Source organism: Typopeltis vanoorti, chromosome 17 (assembly GCF_054136105.1).
Source record: "Typopeltis vanoorti isolate ZY-2024b chromosome 17, IOZ_Tvanoo_1.0, whole genome shotgun sequence".
NCBI lineage: Eukaryota > Metazoa > Arthropoda > Arachnida > Uropygi > Thelyphonidae > Typopeltis > Typopeltis vanoorti.
In genome coordinates, this window is record NC_143565.1 from 9,223,211 (window position 1) to 9,246,103 (window position 22,893).

The 22,893-nt window shown below is 38.9% G+C and overlaps 1 protein-coding gene across 5 annotated transcripts in view; it reads left to right on the forward strand.

Annotated features, from left to right (window-relative positions):
• Positions 1–22,893, forward strand: part of LOC150097126 (regulator of G protein signaling 7-like) — a 145,068-nt gene that overhangs the window by 116,899 nt on the left and 5,276 nt on the right. For all 5 annotated transcript variants that reach the window (XM_090406806.1, XM_090406807.1, XM_090406808.1 and 2 more), the window contains 5 exons: positions 5,724–5,805; positions 5,947–6,030; positions 15,643–15,704; positions 16,386–16,499; positions 21,920–22,123. In XM_090406806.1, the coding sequence (XP_090262932.1) occupies positions 5,724–5,805; positions 5,947–6,030; positions 15,643–15,704; positions 16,386–16,499; positions 21,920–22,123 (546 nt within the window). The remainder of the gene's footprint in view (positions 1–5,723; positions 5,806–5,946; positions 6,031–15,642; positions 15,705–16,385; positions 16,500–21,919; positions 22,124–22,893) is intronic.

Sequence of the window (22,893 nt, forward strand, 5' to 3'; positions counted from 1 at the left end):
AGGAGCTTACAAGTCCTCACTGCAGCACTGTGATTTCATGCGCGCGCATAGCTATTTCACGTTGTCTCATCCTGTTGCTTAGACACAGGCCATACGCAGTCAACGTAGCTCTAGCCAGTGAGCTTCAGCAGCCTTTACAAGTGTGCGTGTTGCTTGGGAAAATTAAGTTACAACCAACTTTTTATGACGATGTCATTGACCAGTTCATAAAGAAGAACCATAGGATAGAATTTGTATTCAAGTAGCTAAACTGAAAAAAGATAGAATGTCATTTGTAAAATAAATGTCGTATTTGTATGATTAAATGTACATAAAATTTATAAATACATCGTTTAAAATGGTCAGTAATTCATTATTCCGCTAATCAGACTTCAATCACACCTCTCACTCCCTGAATGATAACAAGAGCAAGCGTGAATTTCAAGACCAGCATTCGCCCCTGTTGGAGAATGACCATGCCTTTGGATGATCAGCTGTCGTCTACGACACTAGGTAAGTGTTTGCGAAGTATCACAGGGAAGTAAGAAGCTATGAATGAAGAAGTGCAAACTTTTCCTGGATAAACACATATGGCAAGAAAGAGAATGACAACTGCGCAGGATGCAGGAATTGAACAAGAATTAATAAGATTTGTAAAATCCTTTTATGAAGATAACGTTGATCAGATAAAAGAAAGAAATAAGATCTCTGTGAAGTTCGCATTTAGAGGATTAAAAATAGGATGCTTACTTAATTTAACCTTGTCTGGAATTTGTATAGAAAGGACAATAAAAAAAATGAAATAAAAATGAGGACGACATATTTTCTTCGTCACGTGCATATCACAAGATCGGAAATATTTTATAAAATCAGATGAAGAAAATTTTTTTGAATCCTCATTTGGGGTTGAGTTTTTTTTATTATTATTTAAAAAAGCGAAATATTAAGGACAGAAAAATAGTCTTTCAAATGAACGAAGAAATAGTTTCTAATATTTCAAGTAGAAATGTTAAGATTTTGTACAGGCATAAAGTAAGGTGAACAGAACAAGTAAGGAAAGCTGTAGAAATACCAAACCTGGTTTTAAATGAAATAAAAAGAATAAGAAATAGATTTTTAACGTCACTGTAAGAAGCATTTTAACATGAATTGGAAACACGGACTTTGATGGGTTGAATACCACGTTGAATTCAAGAAAGGAAAGGTGAAGAATGATGGTACGAAAGAAGCAATGTGAAACGGGCAAATATAGGAAGTGACAGAAGAACAAGTTTATTGCAGCCACATTTCTGACACACGTTTTAAGTTTGACGTCTCTCCTTCGAAGTCACTTGAATTGTGGACCCTTTGGCTACGTCACTGCCAGACACTACTTAAGAAGACAAGCGAGACGGTTAGTAGTCTGTGAACGCAGACGTTTTGACTGTCGAGATTCAAGGCTACTGAAACGGTAAACAAACAGAGTCTGGCAGCAAACATTATTGTTTCCGGGATAGAACTGCTTGTTTAAGCTTGGTCTCAGGAAGAGTAATGGGGATGTACATCACTACGAGGATTGTCTCTGGAAATGTGGAATCAAAATGAATAATGAACAGGAAGTGTCGAGAATAACTTGGATCTCCACTAAATCGCACTGTCTGTTGGGTACGACATGTTTCGACAAGTTATTGCTTCTGTAAACAACATCAAGTGTCAAGTAGAGACTCACTCGTTTAAGGTCATCTTTGAAAATCACCGTGTTATGCGTTCGTGATGTTTGGTGAGAGTTTGGATCTCGTGGTCAGTTTTGAGGTGAAGTCCGTGAGACAACAGAAACACACGAATTGAAAAAACGCTGCTGTCAGTGACGCAATGAGCTAGCACCAGTCTTGGAGTGGTTTTGTAGTTCCGAAATGGTTACACGTGCGCCTCAAAATCTGGTTTTCGGCGATCATGAAGCCCTACCCATTTGTTATAATTTTCATTTCGAAGTTCTCGTGACTTTTTGATGTAAGTGGAACACTGGAAATCAGGCGAATTGAAATTTTAGTTCGTACACTCGCTAAGCATGTCGGTTATTTTTGTAATTTTGTTTGCATTTTTTGGCATCTTACATAAGAGGAATGCTCAGACAGAAATGATTTGATGGTGCTAAGATAACTGAGCAAACCTCGATCAGAAAGCTCCTAATGATGCCAAAAATGCTTCTACTAAGAAAGCTTCCACCAGAAGCAGAAAGACAGAACAAGTGCACCTGCAAAGGATGGAATGGAAGATGGAATAGAGATAACGATCTGATCCAAAGGGTCAGTTTACATTCGATATTTTAACAGCCACGTGATTTCATTCCCCCCCCCCCCCCTTTTTTTTCTCGTGGAGATTTCTTGGCTTTTCGTTACGTTTCGTTACGTATTCAATGACGTCATAGATCGATGTGACTATCGTCCTCTCTTGAATAATCGACTCCCACGCTATTGGCGAACTCCCTCCGACAGCCAGAGAGAATTCGTAAGGGGAGTGCGACGAGAAGGATGATCCATTTATGTCGTTAAACAAACAGTGCGGTGAACAGGGATGTCGCGTTGCGTTATTCTGAGACGACAAGGCTACTGACTGCTCAGTGCGTGCGTGTGTGGGAAAGGGAATTATGGATGAACTTGTAAAGGAAGAAAAGCCTTCTTCTTCTTCTTTGCTGTGCGATCTTCAAAAAATAGAAGGAAAAAAAAAATTATTCTTCCACTGATTTATGAAGCAGCTCTCAAGTATCGTTTACCGAACTGTTGAATCTTGGCCCGCTTTGCCCACGGGAGTTGTGCACAATCCCGTAACAGCACACGAACTTTGTGTCGTCGAGTGTGCAGCTAAAGAAGAAAAGCGACTTCCCGTCGATGCCGAATCAGAAATGCCTCTCTTCTTTTTTTTTTTTTTTTTGTTGTTGTTGTTGATCGGCCTTCGTATTCTCGTAAAATTAATTCCTCTCAAATTTAACTCCCTGCAGAATCTTTTGTGAAACTGACCTTTAGCAAACGGAATTCTTCATTTGTAATTCCTTTGGAAAGGCTATAATTCTTTCTAGAGGACGTGACATCGCTTTAGGACAATTACGTCAGAACCCTTTTCATACTTAATTCTCAAACGGACGAAACTTTCCACTGATTGACTTTAAGTTTTCTTTCACGATTCCGAACGAAAAGTATCGTCCCTTGAGATGTTTGGTATCGCATCCCTTAACTTTGTTGGATTCCTTTTGATGACGTTCACAATCATTTCAATCTGCTTAGCACCTTTAAAGCACTGGTCACATGTGGATTCACTCAATGCTGGACACGCGAATAAAAGATTCGCAGAAGCTTGTGCTGTTGCTCTAGATATAGATCGTCGGTATTAATGATGCCCTTTGGTTGGAAACACCTTGGTTCGAATCCCGTCTATAATGCGAAGAACCTTTCAGGGCTTTTCAGCTAGAGGTGAGTTAGCCGGTCTCATACGGATTTTTTATCCTGAAAAGAAAACAGCATAAAAAGGACATCATAGCCTTAGTTGTTCTTCCGTAAATCCAAAGCAACCAGCTCTTTTGCGTGATCAAACTGAATCTAATGCGCATTTAGTAAAATTCCACTTGCAGTGTGCTTACCGCTCTTAGTAATTGGATCGCCATCTTTTTTCTTCTTTTTTCGTTTACAGAATGCCATGGGTTTTCTCTTTTCGGATTTCCCGAACACTCCTCTTCTCTGTCATCCATTGTGTTCGTCTAGCAACCTGAAATCCTATCCAATTGGCGATGGTACATACTTCTTTGTCCTCCAAATTCGGCAAGCTTTCCAAGTTTATGTCCTAACTTGGAAAGTTAGGACCTCTCATTCCAAGCTACAAGACCTTCCATAACTGGTGATTGCAACTGATCTTCTTCAATAGAATGAGAGCACAATTTAGTCATCTTCATTGTAATCAAGGCCCTTTTTTTTATTGTATATCAAATAACGCTTCACTTTACCTTGATTACAATAGAACAAAAAAAAGCCCTTGCTTTTATTAATACAATAGTATTAGCACTAATAATACAATGCTACACCCTCTGTCCAAAAAGAAACCGAACTGTTGAAAATAGAAGAAACTAGTGGCGCCCTGTTGTATCTTTTTATTGTCGAAAGCGGCAACCTTCATTAGTGTTGTGTCAACTGTTTATGACATTTGTTTCATTAGAAGCCGAGTTGTAATGCCAAGAGTGACAGTGTGTTTTGACGAATGGTCGGTTGTCACGATATTCATGCAGTACACGAAGAAATCTCGCTATCAGTCGCTTCAAAACTTCGAGATAAAACTCACCATTGACCGTTTGACCAGGCGGAACGAATTCTTTGTAGATGATGCCCTTGGAATTGTAGGAACAAATCAGCATTGCCTTTACTTTTGATTTCTCCAAGCGACTTTTTTCGGATGCCCCTCTTCTGGTGGTCTCCACTCAGCACTCTGGCGATTTGTTTCGGGCTCATACTCAAAACACCACGTTTCGTCACCAGTAACGATCGTTTCAAGGAAGTTTCAGTACTGCTTACGAGTTTTAATGAGGTCCTTGCAGTGTTCAATTCGATACATTTTTTGGTCGTCGGTCAACTTGTGAGGAACAAATCGCGAATTCAATTTACGAAGGCCCAAACTCTCGGTCAAAATGTTGTGCATAGTTGATTTCGGAATCCCCAATTCATCTTCAATCAGTCTCTCGGACGATTTCGGGTTTTCTTTGGTGAAATCACACACCTTTTCGATGTTATCTTCGCTGAGTCCAGTTTTTGGACAGCCTGGCTTTTCGTTGTCCTCAAGCGTCTCACGACCACTTTGAAATCGCTTAAACCACTCGTAAACTTGAGTACGGGAGGTGCGCTTTTTTGAAGCATTCGATGAGTTTAGGTAAAACTTTTACCAAGTTTAACACAAAAGTCAATCGCAGCTCTCTGTTTGAAACTCATTTTCCGACGGTTCGTCAAACCCCACTGTCACTCTTGGCACTATAACTCGGCTTCTATTGAAACAAATGTCATAAACAGTTGACATAACACTAATGAAGGTTGCCGCTTTCGTCAACAGAAAGATACAACAGGTGGCCCCACTAGTTTCTTCTATTTTCGAACAGTTCGGTTTCTTTTAGGACAGAGGGTGTAGTATTGTATTATTAGTGATAATACTATTGTATTAATAAAAGGGCCTTTTTTGTTCTATTGTAATCAAGGTAAAGTGAAACTTTGTTAGTATGGTTTTATCTAAGATTTTAGTTTATTTTAATGTTGTGTTCTCAAGTTACTGCAGAGGAATCCGAATATCGATGACTTCAACACAGATAGCGAATAGCAGGAAAATATAGCTTAATATTTGCTGTGTTTTTGATCATTTATTATCTCCTATAACTACCAGGAAATGTTAGCTGTCTATAAAGGATTCTTCTTGATAAATTGGCTGTCGATAAACACACTTGAGCTTTCAAATTCGAAATTAGAAGGTGTACCCAATTAATATCCAGACGTTTAAACTTTCTCTGGTAGATCAGAGCAGACTGTTGCAATACTAGACGTTTTTATTCTCTTATTCAGGACATTAGAGGGCGCACTAATCGCACACAACCGTGTTAACGATGGAATGAGTTGAAAATCAGGCATTTGTGAAATTAGGTTTGCATATTAATGGAGTACACTTATCTTCACGTGCAGTAATAACATAAGTGCACTCCTGCTGTTCGTAATTTCTGTTTATTATTTTTTTTTTTTTTCAAGCTTGGCCCGAGATCGAAGAAAAGGAGACAAAATTGTCCTCGACAGTCAGGAGAGAGCTTATTGGAGGGTTCACAGACCACCGGTAGGTAGTAAGATAATTTTGTTTTCTTCGTTCAAGCGATATTAAAGCAAGTTCAGTTCGACTTAGTTTATTTCTGTGTGTGCGCAGGAACGAAGATTAATTCTACAAAGTGTCACTTTTTTTTTTTTTTTGCTTCCCTAGCCTGGTTCCATTAGCTGCCTCGAGAGGACACCACATGCGCACAGGAAAGTGAAACGGAAATCCAAAGAAGACCTAAAGCGAGAGGTAGGCAGCCTTTTGCTACAAGCTGAAACCAATTCTTTTGATTGCATTAACTTCGTTTTGCTCGCGTGTGAATGACCTACAAAGAAGTGAATTTTTTAAAGTAGCTTAAAAAGTTAAATTTTCTTTTTCATGCTTGATTAATTGCTTTATTTGTTCCTATGCGGCAAAGCCACAGGGCTTAAAAAATACTTTTTGATCCGAATTCAACTGTTTTTGTTTTTTGTTTAAATTGTCTGCTTAGATGTCTTTCGCTGGATTGGATTGTGTTAAATTCCAACCAAAGCAACTCATTAGCTGCGTGCGTTCTTTTGGACTTCTTTTTTGTTGCTTTGATGAAGAGAGATTCGTCCACCTTCGTACGAGACCGATCGACTCACCCTCAGTTGAAAGATCCTTATAAAAGTTTATTGCGTTCTAGATGGGAATCGAACCCAGACGTCCTTCCAGCCAGTAAGTATTAAGTGGAAGAAAATCTACTATCACGTGACTTCTTTCTTCAAATGCATCACCCATGTTTGTCCATCAAAATGTGGGGTGTGGTAAAAGGCATTCCGCTGGAGGGTCCCGCAGCCTTTCACTTTTGTAAAGAACCGGAAACTCTTGGCCACATGATGGCGTATTGCGAAAAAGTGGAGGAAATTTGGAGTGTTGTGAAACAATGCCTGCCACAGATTCTAATCATGAACGAAAGCGTACTAAGTTGAGTACAAATAATTATGATAACTACGTATAATATTTGGTCATACAGGTGTGACTAATCTACGAAAGCAAAGGCGGTGAAAATATCCTGACAAAGTTCCATCAATACCTTCATGATGCAATTGAGTCATTTTGAGAAAGTTTCATCAATTACCTAGATAGATGAAAAGGAGAGGAACTTTTTTATGTGCAAGTGTGTAGGTTTTTGGTGAGAGAGAGAGAGAGAGAATATTCTATAAAAAGAACCATCAAAATCAGTTAAGAATACAATTTCTGGAAGTAAACTTCAGGAACTGCTTCTCTTCTTCTTCAACCTTCCGATTCTGTCCACTGCTGGACGAAGGTCTCCCCCATGGTTTTTCAGACCACTCGGTTTTCTGCCTCTCTGATCCATCTCACTCCTGCAACTTGTTCGAATTCATTCCTCCACCTTCTTCTAGGTCTTCCTCTTTGTCTTGCTCCATCCATTGGTCTCCACTCTGTTATTTTTCTAGTCCATCTCCCGTCATTGCATCTGGCAATATGACCAGCCAATCTCCACTTAGCCTGTTTAATGTATTTTACAATATCCGTGACACCTGTTTGCGATCTTATCTAGGTATTTGTCTTCCTATCTCTTAATGTTATTTTTAGCATACTTTGCTCCACGCGATGTTGTGGAACTGCTAGACACATTAATGTGTAATTAAACAAGAGTGTGCTAAAATGATTCACAGTAGTCTTAAAGATAGTCTTAATTAAAACAAATGGAATAAACGTGTTACAAAAATGAATGTAACTAAGAATATCATTATTGTAGCAATTCTTATGTAATTAGAAATAAGTATAGAAAAAGCAAAATATGTCCCAAATATAATAAGAAATGTCTTAAATATAAAATAATATTTTAAAAAAAGTGGTCAAATAAAAGCAGAAATGAACTATACGCGAGGGTGGTCTGAAGAGTTCTCGGCCTCGACCATAATTGGCAACACTATCGGCAAGAGATTTTTTTTTCTAAGTTGCTATATCTGCGATAAGCATCCATGTGAAATTGCAAGTCAAGCTGTCTGAAGCAAAAGTGTTGTCTGCATCCCTTGAAATGGATAAAATTGCGTATCGTGCAGCTATAAAATTCTTTGTAAAAGAAGGTTTAATGCCAAACGAAATTCATTCGAAGTTCATAAAAGTGTAGGGGGACTCTTCTCCTTCGTTTTCGACAATTAAGAAATGGGCTGCAGAATTTAAACGTAGCCATACCAGTCTTGAAGATGATCCACGTGAAAAACGTCCAAAAGGTGTAACAACACCAGAAATCATTGATCAAGTGCACGATATGGTATTGGATGACCGGCGAGTCAAAGTACGTGAAATTGCTGAGACTAGGCATTTCAAAAGAACGTGTAGGAAATATTTTGCATGAAGAATTGCAAATCAAAACGCTTTGCTCAAGATGGGTGCCACGCTTGCTCACAGCAGATCAAAAACGCATTCGCATGAAAATCTCTGAACAGCGCTTGGAGCGTTTTAACAAGAATAAAACTGATTTTGTGCGTCAATTTATTACTATGGATGAAACTTGGATTCACCATTACACATTGGAATCCGAACAGCAGTCTAAACAGTGGACAGAAGCCGGTTGTTCAGCGCCAAAGAAGACAAAGTCGGTTCCATCAGCAGGAAAGGTCATGGCATCGGTGTTTTTGGATGTTAAGGCATTTTGTTTATTAATTATCTTGAAAAGGGTAAAACAATAACCGGGGAATATTATTCCGATCTTTTAACCAGACTAGACGAAAAAAATTCGTGAAGAAAGACCCGGTTTGCAGAAGGAAAAAATCATCTTTCATCAGGACAATGCACCTGCCCACAAAGGTGTTTTGGCAATGGGGAAATTAAGGGATCTGCACTATGAATTGTTGGGACATGCACCCTATTCCCCACATTTGGCTTCTATCTCTTCCCAAAACTAAAACTCTTCCTTGCTGGTCAACGTTCTTCTTCGAATCGAGAGGTGATTGCAGTTGTAGAGGAGTGTGTTTTGTAGATCTTACTGAGAACCATAACAGGGACGGGATAATGGCGCTGGAGCATCCCTGGAATAAAGGTATTGGTCTTAAGTTAGATTATGTTGAGGAATAAAAGTAATTTTATAATTATAAATTCGTTGTTTCGTTGTTAGATCGAGAACTTTTCAGACCACCCTCGTATGAACTACAATGGTTTGTAGGACTACAGAATTCGAGAAGCAATTTCACAAAACTAAATAATTGTAACAAAGATACCTTTCGGGGTTTAATCAGCTGCATATATTTGCGCTGCAAATATTATTTGCGATGATGCAGCATATATTGATGACTTCAATGTAATTTTTCTCAGTTTGTCGTAGCACTTTTGAAGTCCCTGTTTTGATTATATTGACCATAAAGTGTGAACTGTCTCTGTACGTACTCACCGATATGCGGATGTGCGCAATCAGCAGGGAGGATCGGATAGGAAATGAAAATATCACTGAAACTTAAAAGTGTGTAGCAATGCCGAGAACAAGACAGGGTGGGGAGATCGGAGCAAACAATTCCAACAAAGTTGACGTTGACCTTTCACTCTTAAATTTCGTAATTACTGCGATGGCCTTTTAACCACTGGCTGCGTGCATCAGAACAACCCGCCTGCTTTTTTCATCCAGACTCACAACCGGGAGTGGTGGTGGAGTTGCGCAAGTCGAAGAAACTGGAGAGGGCGGAAGCATTGGGGACTGGGAGGAACGGGTTTGAAAGGATGGAAGTGAAGATAGATGGCGCTCGGGAGGCTGCTTTGCAGGGAGTGGTGACCCTTGGGGATGTTATGGGCTGGAAAAGTTTACTACGGATCGGTGATGCATAGCTGACGGGGATGTTAATGCAGACATCGTCGGAAGGATTGGAAGTGCGCTTTGAAATGGGGGGTGGCGATGTGGGGTGTTGCGTGAACGGCATTAACGTTAAAAGGAAGAGTTGGATAAGTTTTGATGAAATTGTTATTAGAAATAAACAGGGAAATACATTCACAAACATTCTCAAGCCAAACATGGCCTCACGGAAACGGAATTAATGCTCTGATGGGGGAGGGGGGGAGGTCCTTAGATCGGCTTAGTTTGTCGTCTCTCCTCTGCGGGTTTCCTCTGCCAGTTGTGTGTCTTGGGGAAGATTAAGAAATCCTGCCATGGACTAATTTATCTTCGTTTAATTATTGGTGAAGTAGACGGGTGTCGAACCAAGGTGTGTCCAATCGAAAGGCCATCTCCATTATTGAATTAGCTACGGAGACTGCCCGTGATATCATAAATGCTAAATGCAGTTTGATAATTACGCTATGAGCTTATAAATTACATTCCTTCCATCAATGCAAAGACTTCATATAGTAATAGATAAGCAGAGTATGTTTAATTTTGAGATCTTAAGAAATGCTAAAGTAGTATTAGATCTCCGACTGTAGGACAAGAGAATCCCTGACGATCTTCGGCCTTCTTCGCCTTAGCAGTGCATTGTTTAAGAGGTGATCTCCAAAAACTTCTTCGATTCGTCTTTTATGAGTGCATTTTATGGTCCCGTTCTCAGACAGCAGCGGAAAGTTATTCTGAATAGCAAAAGCGCTCGTTGGTTGCAAGGTCATTTCATCTCACGCTTTTGTACTGAAAGTGCGAAAGTGGATTCACCAAACGATCTCAAAAGGACCATTTGGGGAATTGAATTTTAAAGACCCGCTGGAAAGACTCATCAATCGGAAACGAGGAGACATCGTTGGCTTCCGTTTATTGATTTCTTTTTTTTTTTTTTTATTTTTATGGAGTAGATTCTGCTTTCTAAAAATTCGTCTCCTCTCTCTCTCTCTCCCCCTCTCTCTCTCTCTCTCTCTCTCTCTCTCTCTCTCTCTCTCTCTCTCTCTCTCTCTCTCTCTCTCTCTCTCTTTCTCTTTTCTCTGGCAGATTTCTTAGGTTTGTTCCTTTTTGCTATTTCATCAGCAGGCAAACGAGGCTTCTGTTTCGGAACTGCCCGCCGCCGATCGTAAAGAACATTCGCGAATTAGAACCAGCGGTGTGGGTTTGGAGGAAATGCTTCCGCGAAATTGCCTTCTTGTACTGGAACTCTCTAAGATTAGGATGGGAATGGGAATAAAAGTGGGAAGTTCAAAACAAAATTTCCCATTCCCAGGCAGTTGCGTGTTCGCTAAAAGCTATTTCAAACGACGGACTCGCCTTTTTTAAGTTCAAAACCATTCCTTCCTCTCTATTTATTGAATGCGTTTTACCATTCGTTTCGATCTTAACGAAGATCAACAATTAGCAGAAAAATATTTCAATCCACTCTCGATTTCAAAGCCATTCGTTCAAGACGACTTCTGAGTCACTTCTAATACGGTTGAGTGTTGTTTGCTTAGCGACGAGATCCCCAAAAGTATCTCGGAATTATGAAGTGACTCGCGAGGAATTGATCTCATAAGTTACTTCATAATTCTGGCATCGAAATAACAATCGAACAATCAGAAAAGTTTTGAAATTTTAAATTTAATCATCCTAAAAGGGATATTTACGTATCGAAAAAGCGTTTAATGTAAAAGTTTTCACTGTGTTCGGTGAAATCGAAAACATTCTGGCGATTTTAATAAAGTTATAAAAAAAAAAAAAACTCGAAATAGAAGTTAAACGTTGAGAAATAATGTCACCAATTAAATTAAGCAGACTGTGAAGTAATCTTTTTCAAATGAAACATGAGATACTTTAACAATATTACTTTTTTTTTTGGAAAATGCATAAATGCACTTGTTCTGGTTCGGATTGCGTTTGGAATCACAGCCGAATCAACTAAGGCTCTGAGAGACTATATAATGCCTTTCGTTAATTGTGTATCTTCTTCTGTTTTCTAGGACACCCCCCCCCCCCACTTCCAAAGTTTCTCGAAGTATAAGAGTCTCCGAGAATTGTTCTTTCAACGATCCAAATTGTTCTTTCTTTAGTTTCATTTGTTGACAGGGACAAACGCAGGGTTAAATAAACAAGCCTTAGAACAAAACTAATACCGAAATTTGCTCTTTCCGAATTCTTATCCTTTTAAACAAGAAAAATATTAGGGGTATTTTTCTAGATTTTTATCTTCTTTTGCTCGTACGGCATTTGAAAAAAAAAAAAAAGATAAATAAATACTTTCAGATAAATCTACAGGTGCCCGAATAAGTTCTTATAAATTTTTCTCCCCTCAAAACTAAGGCTCTAAATAGACGGTACGCTTACTTGTCGCCATTTTGGATCTAGGGTCGCCCACAGTCGCATTCGTTCGAGCTCTTGATTTTTTTCGACTTTATAGCGAAATGGGAGGTTGTTCTGCTCCAAATTGTATGTATGTATATATATGTATCTATTATATATTAAGGATACCAAGTAATTTTATAAACTTGGTTTTTTTTACTCCTTCTCTCAAGTAAGCAAACCAGTTAAGTTTGCGCCTGAACGTAGTTCAAGTCTAAAGGTAGTGCAACATCAGGGCAACTCGTTGTAAAGGTGGGTAAAGCTCTGATCACTATTCTTAGTATTTCCCATAATGTAAAACACATCTCACTAAGAGATGTATACTGTTATACATTATGGGTGTGTGTGTGGGGGGGTCACTACCCAGACCGGTTTCAACCTTTTTTGTAGTCTCCTCAGTGAGTAGCTAGACCCTGAAATACCAAGATTTTTAGTAATACAGAGCCTTATCTACTTTACCTATACAAGTTGCTACAAGGTGCTTTTACTTTGAATAAGAAACTCTGGATGAGATAAAGATGTGAAAAGTGTATAAAATTACTTGGTATCCTTAATATATATTATCCCAAGGTAAAAAACTTTTCACATCTTTATACCATCCAGAGTTTCTTATTCTAATTAAAAGCACCTTGTAGCAACTTGTATAGGTAAAGTAGATAAGGCTCCGTATTACTAAAAACCTTGGTATTTAAGTGTCTAGCTACTCACTGAGGAGACCTCAAAAAAGGTTGAAACCGGTCTGGCTAGTGACCCCACCCATAATGCATTGCAGTATACATCTTCTAGTGAGATGTGCTTTATATTATGGGAAAATACTAAGAATAGTGATCAGAGCTTTACCCACCTTTACAATGAGTTGCCCTGGTGTTGTACCATCTTTAGACTTGAACTTTGTTTCAGGCGCAAACTTAATTGTTTGCATACTTGGGATTAGGAGTTAAAATAACCAAGTTTATAAAATTACTTGGTTATCCTAATATACAATATACCCAAGTTAAAAATGTATTATATATATATATATATATATATATATATATATACAGGGTGTTCGGGATAAATTTGACAGTTTCGTAAGGAAAAAGAAAATCTTCTTTGTATCTATTAAATTTAATGAATTGACAAAAAAACATTACAGGCAGAGTTAATTACAATACTATCAACAAGATTTACTCAAAATAACCACCATTAGCATCGATCACAGCTTCAATTCTGCTTCGGAACCTCGAACAAGCTGATGCTACAGTCTCCCTGGGAAGGGCCGCAAAAACTGTTTTAATTTTATCCATTAACTGGGCTTTTGTATTACTGGAAGTGCGATTGGTGTCTTTTTCAACTGCGCCCCATACAAAATAATCCATGGGGTTAAGGTCTGGGGAGTTTGGAGGCCAAACATTTGGACTGGTGAAGTCGTAGAAATTTTCAGACAACCATTTTTGACTTTTCCCAGAGGTGTGGCAAGGGGCCGAATCCTGCTGCCATACATACGGCCTACCATTGGCTACCCTTGTTATCCAGGGCTTGACTACAGTTAGCAACTCCACGAACAAAGCCCGAATTCCAATGCCAGGGTTCTTCAACACCTGTTCCTGCAGATTTGCGAGGAATTCTGCTGTACGAACGCAATCAGATCGTCTGCTAGGGATCTTTCTTCTTGCTACATCCTCGTAGTCACCATTGCAAGTCTCTAGTTCATGCCTGATTGTTTTTACTGTATTCAGGGAGCATTGGGCAGCAGTCGTAATATCCTTATTTTGATGGCGGGCACGAATCATCATGATACAAGTTATTCTCTTCCATGATTCAGGTGGGTTCCAGCTATCCATCCTTTCTGACATCTTGTATATGAATGAAGAAGGGTCCAAACTTTTAGATGAAGAGAAGTGTGTGTTAATACATGTAACTTACGGAAAAATATAATTAATTATAAATATGTCAAATTTATCCCGAACACCCTGTATATGTGTGTGTGTGTGTGTGTAAAAAGTATTTTACCTTGGGTATATATTAAAATAGCTCGGTATCTTTAACATATATATATATATAAACATAAATAAGTTATAAACTATTGACCTGCCTTGCTTTTTAAAAGTTCATATTGAAATATAAGAAAAATCTTATGAACTTGCATACAGTACATATATATTGGAAATACTGTTATTCTATTACACAGATTCCCCCCCTCCGTATGTATGTATGTATGTATATATGTAAACATAAATTACTTATAAATTATCATTGTTTCAAAGATAATTACAAGTCATATGTCTAGTTTTGTTTTATATTATTATTAATATTATTACATGACACCTCCATGGAACCCCAGGAGTTTCAATTCTGTATTTTAAAGTACAGATTTAGACAATGCAGAATTTCTAAAATTAATAACAGTATTTTATCAAAATCGCTAAAGCAGTACAACCAATAATAAGGGACATGGGAAGTCTTTTCCTTACGAATTCACGAAAAATGCTTATGAACGTTATACAGCCACTTCTATTTACTGATAAATGATACGAGCTCTAACCGCCAAGATAGCTCCAAAATGGCCGCAAGTACGGGGGGGGGGTATCTGTGTAATAGAATAACAGTATTTCCAATTTATGTACTGTACAAATGTTCATAAGATTTTTCTTATATTTCAATATGAACTTTTAGAAAGCAAGCAGGTCAATGATAATTTATAACTTATTTATGTTTACTTATATATATATATATATATATATATACACACACACACACACAATTTGGAGCAGAACAACCTCCCATTTCGCTATAAAGTCGAAAAAATCATCAGCTCGAACGAATGCGACTGTGGGCGATCCTAGATCCAAAATGGCGGCAAGTAAGTGTACCTTCTATTTAGAGCCTCTCAAAACTAGAACCAATATTCCCCATCCCAATCTCTATATACCGAACGAAACATACAGCTGTTGCTAAGCTACCATGTTAACACAATGTCTGCGCATGCGCGCGCCATCTTCGAACCGCAGTTATAACTCACTGGCGCTGTCCTTGTACGCGTAGAACGAAATAACGCGTAAAATAGTTCCGGGTAAGAAAGATTTATTATACAGGTACATTATATTAAAATAAAACTGTGATAGTTTCTTTGATATCTGCTGGCCTAGATGTAGTGAAGTTCTCGACCTTCAAATTGCCATTCTATCTGTTGTCTCTGTCGCCATTACGAAATGTTGTCGAAGTTCAGCCACATTTCATAACATAAACTCTAGTTACAACTGCTTTAATAACATTTTATAAAATGATTTATTAAAAAACAAGCTTTAATAACATTTTATAAAATGATTTATTAAAAAACAAGCGAATTCAATTATAATTTATTATAAATTAAATTTCGCATCTGAATGTTAAAAATAAGTTACAGTAAACGAGTTGGGAGAAAGAAATATATTTTTAATTATATGAGTCTTCGGACTTCTTGGAGCTGTCACGAATAATAATAACAATAATTCCATTTTTAAAGATTATTTAATACGTAAGCGAAACAACTTTCTGCATTAATTTCGAAATTTACATATTCGACCCAGAGATGGCGCCACACGTTACATTCCATTCTTTGCTGTCTTCTATTTGTAAATAATGAGATGTCTGTGATTGCTATAAAGTTAACTGATTTTTATTTTCGTTTGCAGATACGCATTTTGACACAGCTAATTTCTAAACCAAGGGTGAAGGTGTCTCAAATTACAGATAGGTAAGTGTGCCGCTAAATATATTTTATGTATTTAGGTTTTAGAGTAATAATTACACCAGTAATTGAAAAAATTAAAAAATATAAACATAGATGGATGGAACACGTTCAAAGAATGAAAACAGAAAGATTACCAAAACAAGCCTTAAAGTACAAGTCAATAGGAAAAAGAAAACCAGGACGTCCTCTTAAACGACAACGATGACTTCTAAGGCCGGAACAGGCCATACTAAGCCTAAATCCTTGATACGTATGATGATGATGATGATGCGGTTTTACAGTAATAAAGAATAAGTAAACGGCAGCAGACTGTTCAATCCAGATTCTGATGAAAGGAAAATGTACGCATTGAGTTTTACAATGTGCTACACTTTTTTTAAAAAAAAATCCGAAGATGCTCAATCTTTTTTGACAATCTTTAGCTGCTTAGAAGTAAATATTTAAAGGTTAACATTCCTTGTGATAGAAGACTGAACATTGGAAAATATCTAAGTGGTAGGAATTGTTGTTGCTCTAACTAAAATTTTCACCATGACAATGATCCCGCACACTTCGTCTACCATGTTCTGCTTTTTGACCTGTCTCTCTCTATCTCTTCTCTCATGGTCTATTACTATATTTGAAAAGAATAGCAGTTCCAATAAATGAGAATTTTTTTCTAACTCTTCAATGTTTTCTTCGTAGTTTGATCGCCCATTGTCAGGAGTATTCAGACTTCGATGCGTTTCTTTCTGGGGTGCAGCCGTCCAATCCGTGGATCACGGAAGACATCCACTTCTGGACACTCAACGGGAAGATGTGAGTTTTGTTTTTATATTTACAGCAATATTTTTTTATTTTTTTTTTCTCGGTGTGTGTGTGTGTGTGTGTGTGTGTGTGTGTGTGTGTGTGTGTGTGTGTGTGTGTGTGTGTGTGTGTGTGTGTGTGTGTGTGTGTGTGTGTGTGTGTGTGTTGGGGAAGAAGTGGATTAAAATACATATATAGGAGTAAGCCCTGTTTTAACAGTTATGTAATATAAATTAAGGTTTCTTTAACCCCTTTAGTCTTCCCTCAGGAGTTTTGAAAAGATGAAACCTCCCCGAATAGGGAGGTTTCATCTTTTCAAAAGACAGCTGTTGGGTCTTATTTTACGAACAACACCCTGTCCGCCCTAAACGATGGACATTGCCCTGATCAAGACTTGATTTCATTTAGACGAACACAAGCGTTCTCTCTTTTATCATTTTCTCATCTTCCTATTGCAGGAAGATGGTGAGAAAATGATTCATTTGGAAGTATATCAAGTTCAAATGTGGGGCAATATATTAATATTTGCATATTTTGAAATCATACAAATCTGCATATAATTTGCATGTTAAACGAATAACCTTAAAACGCTTAACAAACATGAATGAGATACAAACTCTAAATTGATGTTTACTTGTCATTTTTTCCAATCAATGTCACGTATTCTCCACGTAGCTCAGTGGATGTGGCGTTTGCACACCACGGCGCTTGGCCGCACGAAGGAAGACTTCTCGGTTTCGAATCTAGTCGGCGACTAGAAGAAATTTTTCTAAGCCTTTTTAGACCGGTTCCCGAGTTAGTCAATCTCTGGCAATGGCAAGCGGGTTTTTTCTCACGGAAACTCGGGTTTTTCGTCCCCTAAACTCAAGAAAATCAACCTTACTTCAGACATTGAATACGAGTGTTACGGTTAGGGACCACGAGATGACGGCACTTGTTGAGCCATCTCTCTTCACTGCGTACCGCTTAATTAGTGATAGCCTTGGACCAGCTATTTCTGATTGGGTACCAGTGGAGATTGAACTGCCCACTCAGTCTCCAAAAGTTAGATAGGGCTAAAACGGCCTTCCCTACTCCCCCTATACGGGAATAAAAAGGCGTTAGCTTTTTTTTTTTTTTTTTTTTTTTTTTACGACATACTGTATATGTCCGCGAGGTTAACCTAATGGCTTTGTGCTTCGCAACCATATGCCTGGGGAAGGAGTGTCGCAGGTTCGATTTCCGTCGATGATGTGAAGAGCTGAAGGATCTTCCTCAGCCATAGCCAAGTTAGCTGGTCTTGGGCGTGGACAGCAGGGTTTTCCCCCAGTTTATCTGGGGTTTTTCATCCCCAAAGCAGGCAAACCGGACCATTGAACACACAGGATACAGCCATAAGATAGAGTACGGTAAAAAAGGCAACGGGAACAACCTTGCTCATAGTCATTTCCCTGGATGGTGGCGTATATATAGGTGCCCCTAAAACATCCGAAAGGCTATAATCATAACAACAACAACAACGATATATATATAATCGTGAAGAAACTGCACTCATGAGCGAAAACATTATGTCAACACCTATCTAATAGAGTGCTAGGCCTTTTTTGGCTGCGATAACCACTTGCACTCGTCTTGGTGTGGACTCCACTATATCACAGAATAGTATCCTGGGGAATTTCGGCCCGAAAGACAGAATAACGATCCCGAACGTTAGCGACTGATCGTGGCACCCTTGTCGTCCTTCGGATGTTGTGTTCCGGATATTCACACATCACAGAATGCCTGCAGATGCTCTTTGAACCACGCTTGCACAGTGCGAACCTTGTGACATTGAGAAGAATCCAGATCCATCGGGCTACATACTCACTATGTTGGGCAATATTGGGTCCGAAACAATCCCCAGGTAAGAATCAGCGATCAAGGTGTGTTCAATGGGGATAAGAGGACTCGGCGATTCCGTGAGAACAACCCCCCCACACACACCAGAATGCCATCGGCCAGTTTCCGACCAGCTGGGCAGTGCAGTTAGGAGGAAACAGGCTAAGCATTCATAATGTTTTGGCTCATGAGTGTACATTGACGATGCTGTGAAAAGATTAAGGAAACAAATGCGAGCTATTCGAAGTGATGCGTGTCGACAGCACATCCGAGAGTGCTTCAATGACAGCCCATTATGGATACGCTTATGGATGCATTGCAATAAGATATACTCCCCCATCCCTATTGACCGATGGGCTGCGTGCGGTGTTGTGTTGCTCTGCTCTGTTTTAAGTGTTCATTCCGGAGCAACCTCATCAGCTCGATGAGATTGCCACACGTGAACTCACCTTTGCACGGCGATAGCAAAATAAACCCAATGCGCTAATTAATACGAAATTCCCGCTTGGTTGGCGAGCGGTCATTTTTAAGCAGCCGCAAAGGAGGGAATTATGGCGATGGCGGAATCGTTTGGTGGAGGAATTGGGGGTGGGGAGGGGACGCAAGGGGCTTCTGAATACGGAAGTAACGAACGATCACGGAATGAGTTGTGTGTGCGTGTTCATAGTCCGACAGCTGAGATTGCAGACTGTAATTGAAGAGCAGTCGAAGATTGATCAAATTAAATGGAATCTAATAAGAAGTGCTTCTCGGGTAAACGATGCCGAAGCGCGTGGGAAGTGGCCATTCAACATCCAGCACAGCCGAACACGGAAGGATTTATCAGTCTAATGGAGACGACCCATTTCTCAAGGAAGTAAATATAATCGAGTGTATAAGAAGGCTTCTTTCTTACTCTTACTGCTGTTAATTAATTTAAGAATAATTAGGTGAAGATGAGAAATGCAGGAGGATGCATTAAAACTGGTTTTAAAGATTTGCACCGCATCTAACTCATTATGTTCATGCTTCATCTCTCCCTCTCTCTCTCTCTCTCTCTCTCTCTCTCCCCCCCACTTTCTTTATGTGTGTCATATTGAGCACGAAAATATTCACTGATTCAATTCTATTGAGCAGCAAATAACACAAACAGAAATGAAATTAACCCACAAAAAATCACCAAAAATTACTTGGAACTTTCTTAAGATAAAAGGTGTTTTGCATAAAAGCATGATTTAACACTTTCATTGCCAAGCTGAAAATTGGAATTTCGTGCCGTGGCCAACTTTTTTTTATTTTTGTTTATTTAGTTAACGACGTCCACGCGATAACGCGTGATCGGCCATTTGGTGAGCATTCGCATCGCGCGATATCGCGTGTTTGGCAATGAACATGTTAAGACAAAGCATAAGCAATGTTAAGAAGAGATCCAACAAATAAATCGTCTTAATGCTCCTAATTTTTCTTTGGTCTGTTATGTTTACTGGGTTCAATTCTTCTTCTTTCTCTTCTTCCTCCTCCTCCCCTCCTCTTCTTCTTCCTTTTTCTGTTCCTGCTTTTCTCCTCTTATCTTTCTCCTCTTCTTCCTTTTTTACTCATCTTCTTCTCCTCTCCTTCTTCTTCCTCCTCTCCTTCTTCTTCCTCCTCTCATCCTCTTCTATGTCCTCTTTCTCTTCCTGCTTTTCTCCTCTTATTCTTCCTCTTCTTCTTCCTTTTTTACTCATCTTCTTGTTCTCCTCTCCTTCTTCTTCCTACTCTCATTCTCTTCTATGTCATCTTTCTCTTCCTGCTTTTCTCCTCTTATTCTTCCTCTTCTTCCTTTTTTACTCATCTTCTTCTCCTATCCTTCTTCTTCCTCCTCTCCTTCTTCTTCCTCCTCTCATCCTCTTCTATGTCCTCTTTCTCTTCCTGCTTTTCTCCTCTTATTCTTCCTCCTCTTCTTCCTTTTTTACTCATCTTCTTCTTCCTTTTTTACTCATCTTCTTCTTCTCCTCTCCTTCTTCTTCCTCCTCTCATCCTCTTCTATGTCCTCTTTCTCTTCCTGCTTTTCTCCTCTTATTCTTTCTCTTCGTCTTCCTTTTTTACTCATCTTCTTCCTCCTCTCATCTTCTTGTATTTCTTCTTCCTGCTTTTCTCCTCTTATTCTTTCTCTTCTTCCTCCTCTTCTTCCTTTTTTACTCATCTTCTTCTTCTCCTCTCCCTCTTCTTCTCCTCTCCCTCTTCCCCCTCCTCCTCTTCTACTTATTATTATTAATATTACAGAACATCGTCGAGTCCAGGCTTTTCCCTACTGTTCTACAACCGATCCACAAATGTATTTTTGTCTATCAGGGTCACTGCTCATTGTCTTTTTCATTCAGGAAGAAGAGCCTTCCATCTCGTATGAGATTAACCAAATGTCGTTCATTTGAAAAGAGTTCTTCGCTTCTTGGGCGACATTCGACAACTCTTTCCAACCACGACGCATCGTTTAATATCGACCGAGCTGCGGAGGTTCATGATTGAAATTCACTTTTCGTAATTTGCTTCTACTCTTTATATAATGATGTGCATCGTCGTAGCTGTCTGCATTTTCTAACTTGGATGAGCTCGTGCATTCGGGTTACATCAACGATCTTTTTTGCGTACGTTTTCTACTTGAAATTCTACGAAAACTAACGAATTTCGAAGAAGTTAAATAATAACTCCTTCTAGGCATTACGATCTTTCATACACTTCTGCAATACGCAGCCATTTTCAATTTCTTCAAATCTCCACTTTTTCTTTCTAAAATTCACTTACTGGCTTTCTCACCGATTCTGCATCTTCCTCAATTCGACTCTTTCGTTCTCTGAATGGTGGTGACACTTCTTACTTATTATAAAATCACGCGACTCATCTCATTCAACACGAAGACCCTTCTGATTGCAGTCCCATCTCATGCTGTTCTTGCCGTGTGAGATTATCCTCAGAATTTCTCTCCTCGTTTTCCTCTTTGGATTTTTTTTAATTTCAATCTTTCACGCAAATCCTCTCTTGTTAGGATTGCATGGCAAAATCATTCCTAGTGGAATCCTCTTCCATTATCCAGCAAACGCGCCGGGGAAGCAGTCAAAATTAATTCACACAAGAACTAGTTGAAGCTTGTGATACCAACAAACAGATCATCAACTGATGAAATCCAATTTAGAAAAAGCCAAAAGTGAAATATTCTTCAATGATACCCGTTCTTTCTGGTCTTCTGCTGAAGTAACCAGTGGCAACATCCACTCGGATCGTCTCAACTTCCTGATAGTTTTCAGTGACATAAAAAACAACTAGTGATGCTCGTAGCAAACACATTTCTTTACCGCTGTCTGCATCGATGACCACCTCAAGATTTTGATCCCTCTGCCACCTTCTTCCTTCTAATATCGATGGTATTCTTTCACTCACTTCACACTAATATGATTCTTTGTGTGCTGTAGCGATACTGTTAGAACATTCGCTTTCAATTTTTTCCGACTTATCCGCGGTACATTAATATCATAGATAGCGTTTATAAATTTTGTTATCCTGTTGACTAATCTGATTCAGACGAAGTAATAATTTCTTCAAGCCAACTTTTATTTGTTCAGGGTTCAGACACCCACCGAGCAGAGGGTTCGCCGTTGGGCTTTATGTCTAGAAGAATTATTGGCAGATCCGAGGGGACAGCAAGAATTCGAACTGTACCTGAGGAAAGAGTACAGTCACGAGAACATTCTCTTCTGGAGAGCTGTGCAAGAACTTCGTCGGGGTTCACAGCGGAACATGGACGAAAAAGTGAAGGAGATCTACAAGTAAGTATCTTTCTGCTTTTGTCTTCCTCGTTTTTTTTTTTTTTTTGCTAATCAGACGACGGGTGCTACGATAGAGGTCGATAAACTTTTGAATGGGTATTATAGCATTTCAAATGATGAAAATTTTCGTTATATGGAAGGCGGGGAGAGAACACGGGGGCATCCATGGAAGTTGAGGTTATTCACAGTCAATAAAGGGGTAAGAGCTAGGTTTTTCTCTCAGAGAGCAGTGAGTGGAATAATTTGCCCTTAGGGGTAGTGAGTGCATCTAGTACAAATGAATTTAAGGGAAGGTATGATAGCTGAGTTGGGTAATTTACAGCCTCCCTCGATGAGTCATTGACTCCCTGGAGGTCTCAGATAATACTAATAACAATAATTCCTCTTAAGCTTGTCATATTGTATTATAATTTTTTGTCTCAGTAGGCTTACTAAATAAGTACTAAATGAAGTACTAAACACGTAAATCCTAAGGGTTACTTACGCTCAATAATCCTTAGAAGTATTAGCTAACAATAGGAATGGTTCTTTAGGTAAAAACGAACAATTTTAACCAACCCAGAAAGTGTAGTTATAATTAGAAAATTACATCTTTAATTATATAAGTGTAAAAGTAGGCTACAAGGGGAAGAAATCCATTACATTTTTTTATGAAAATACAAAGGAATCCTTTTTTGTGAGATCAGTCGATTTCTCTTCCGAACAGCTTGCAACATATACCCCGAAATGATGCATCACTAAAGATATATTTGGGGGGAGGAATGCCGGTT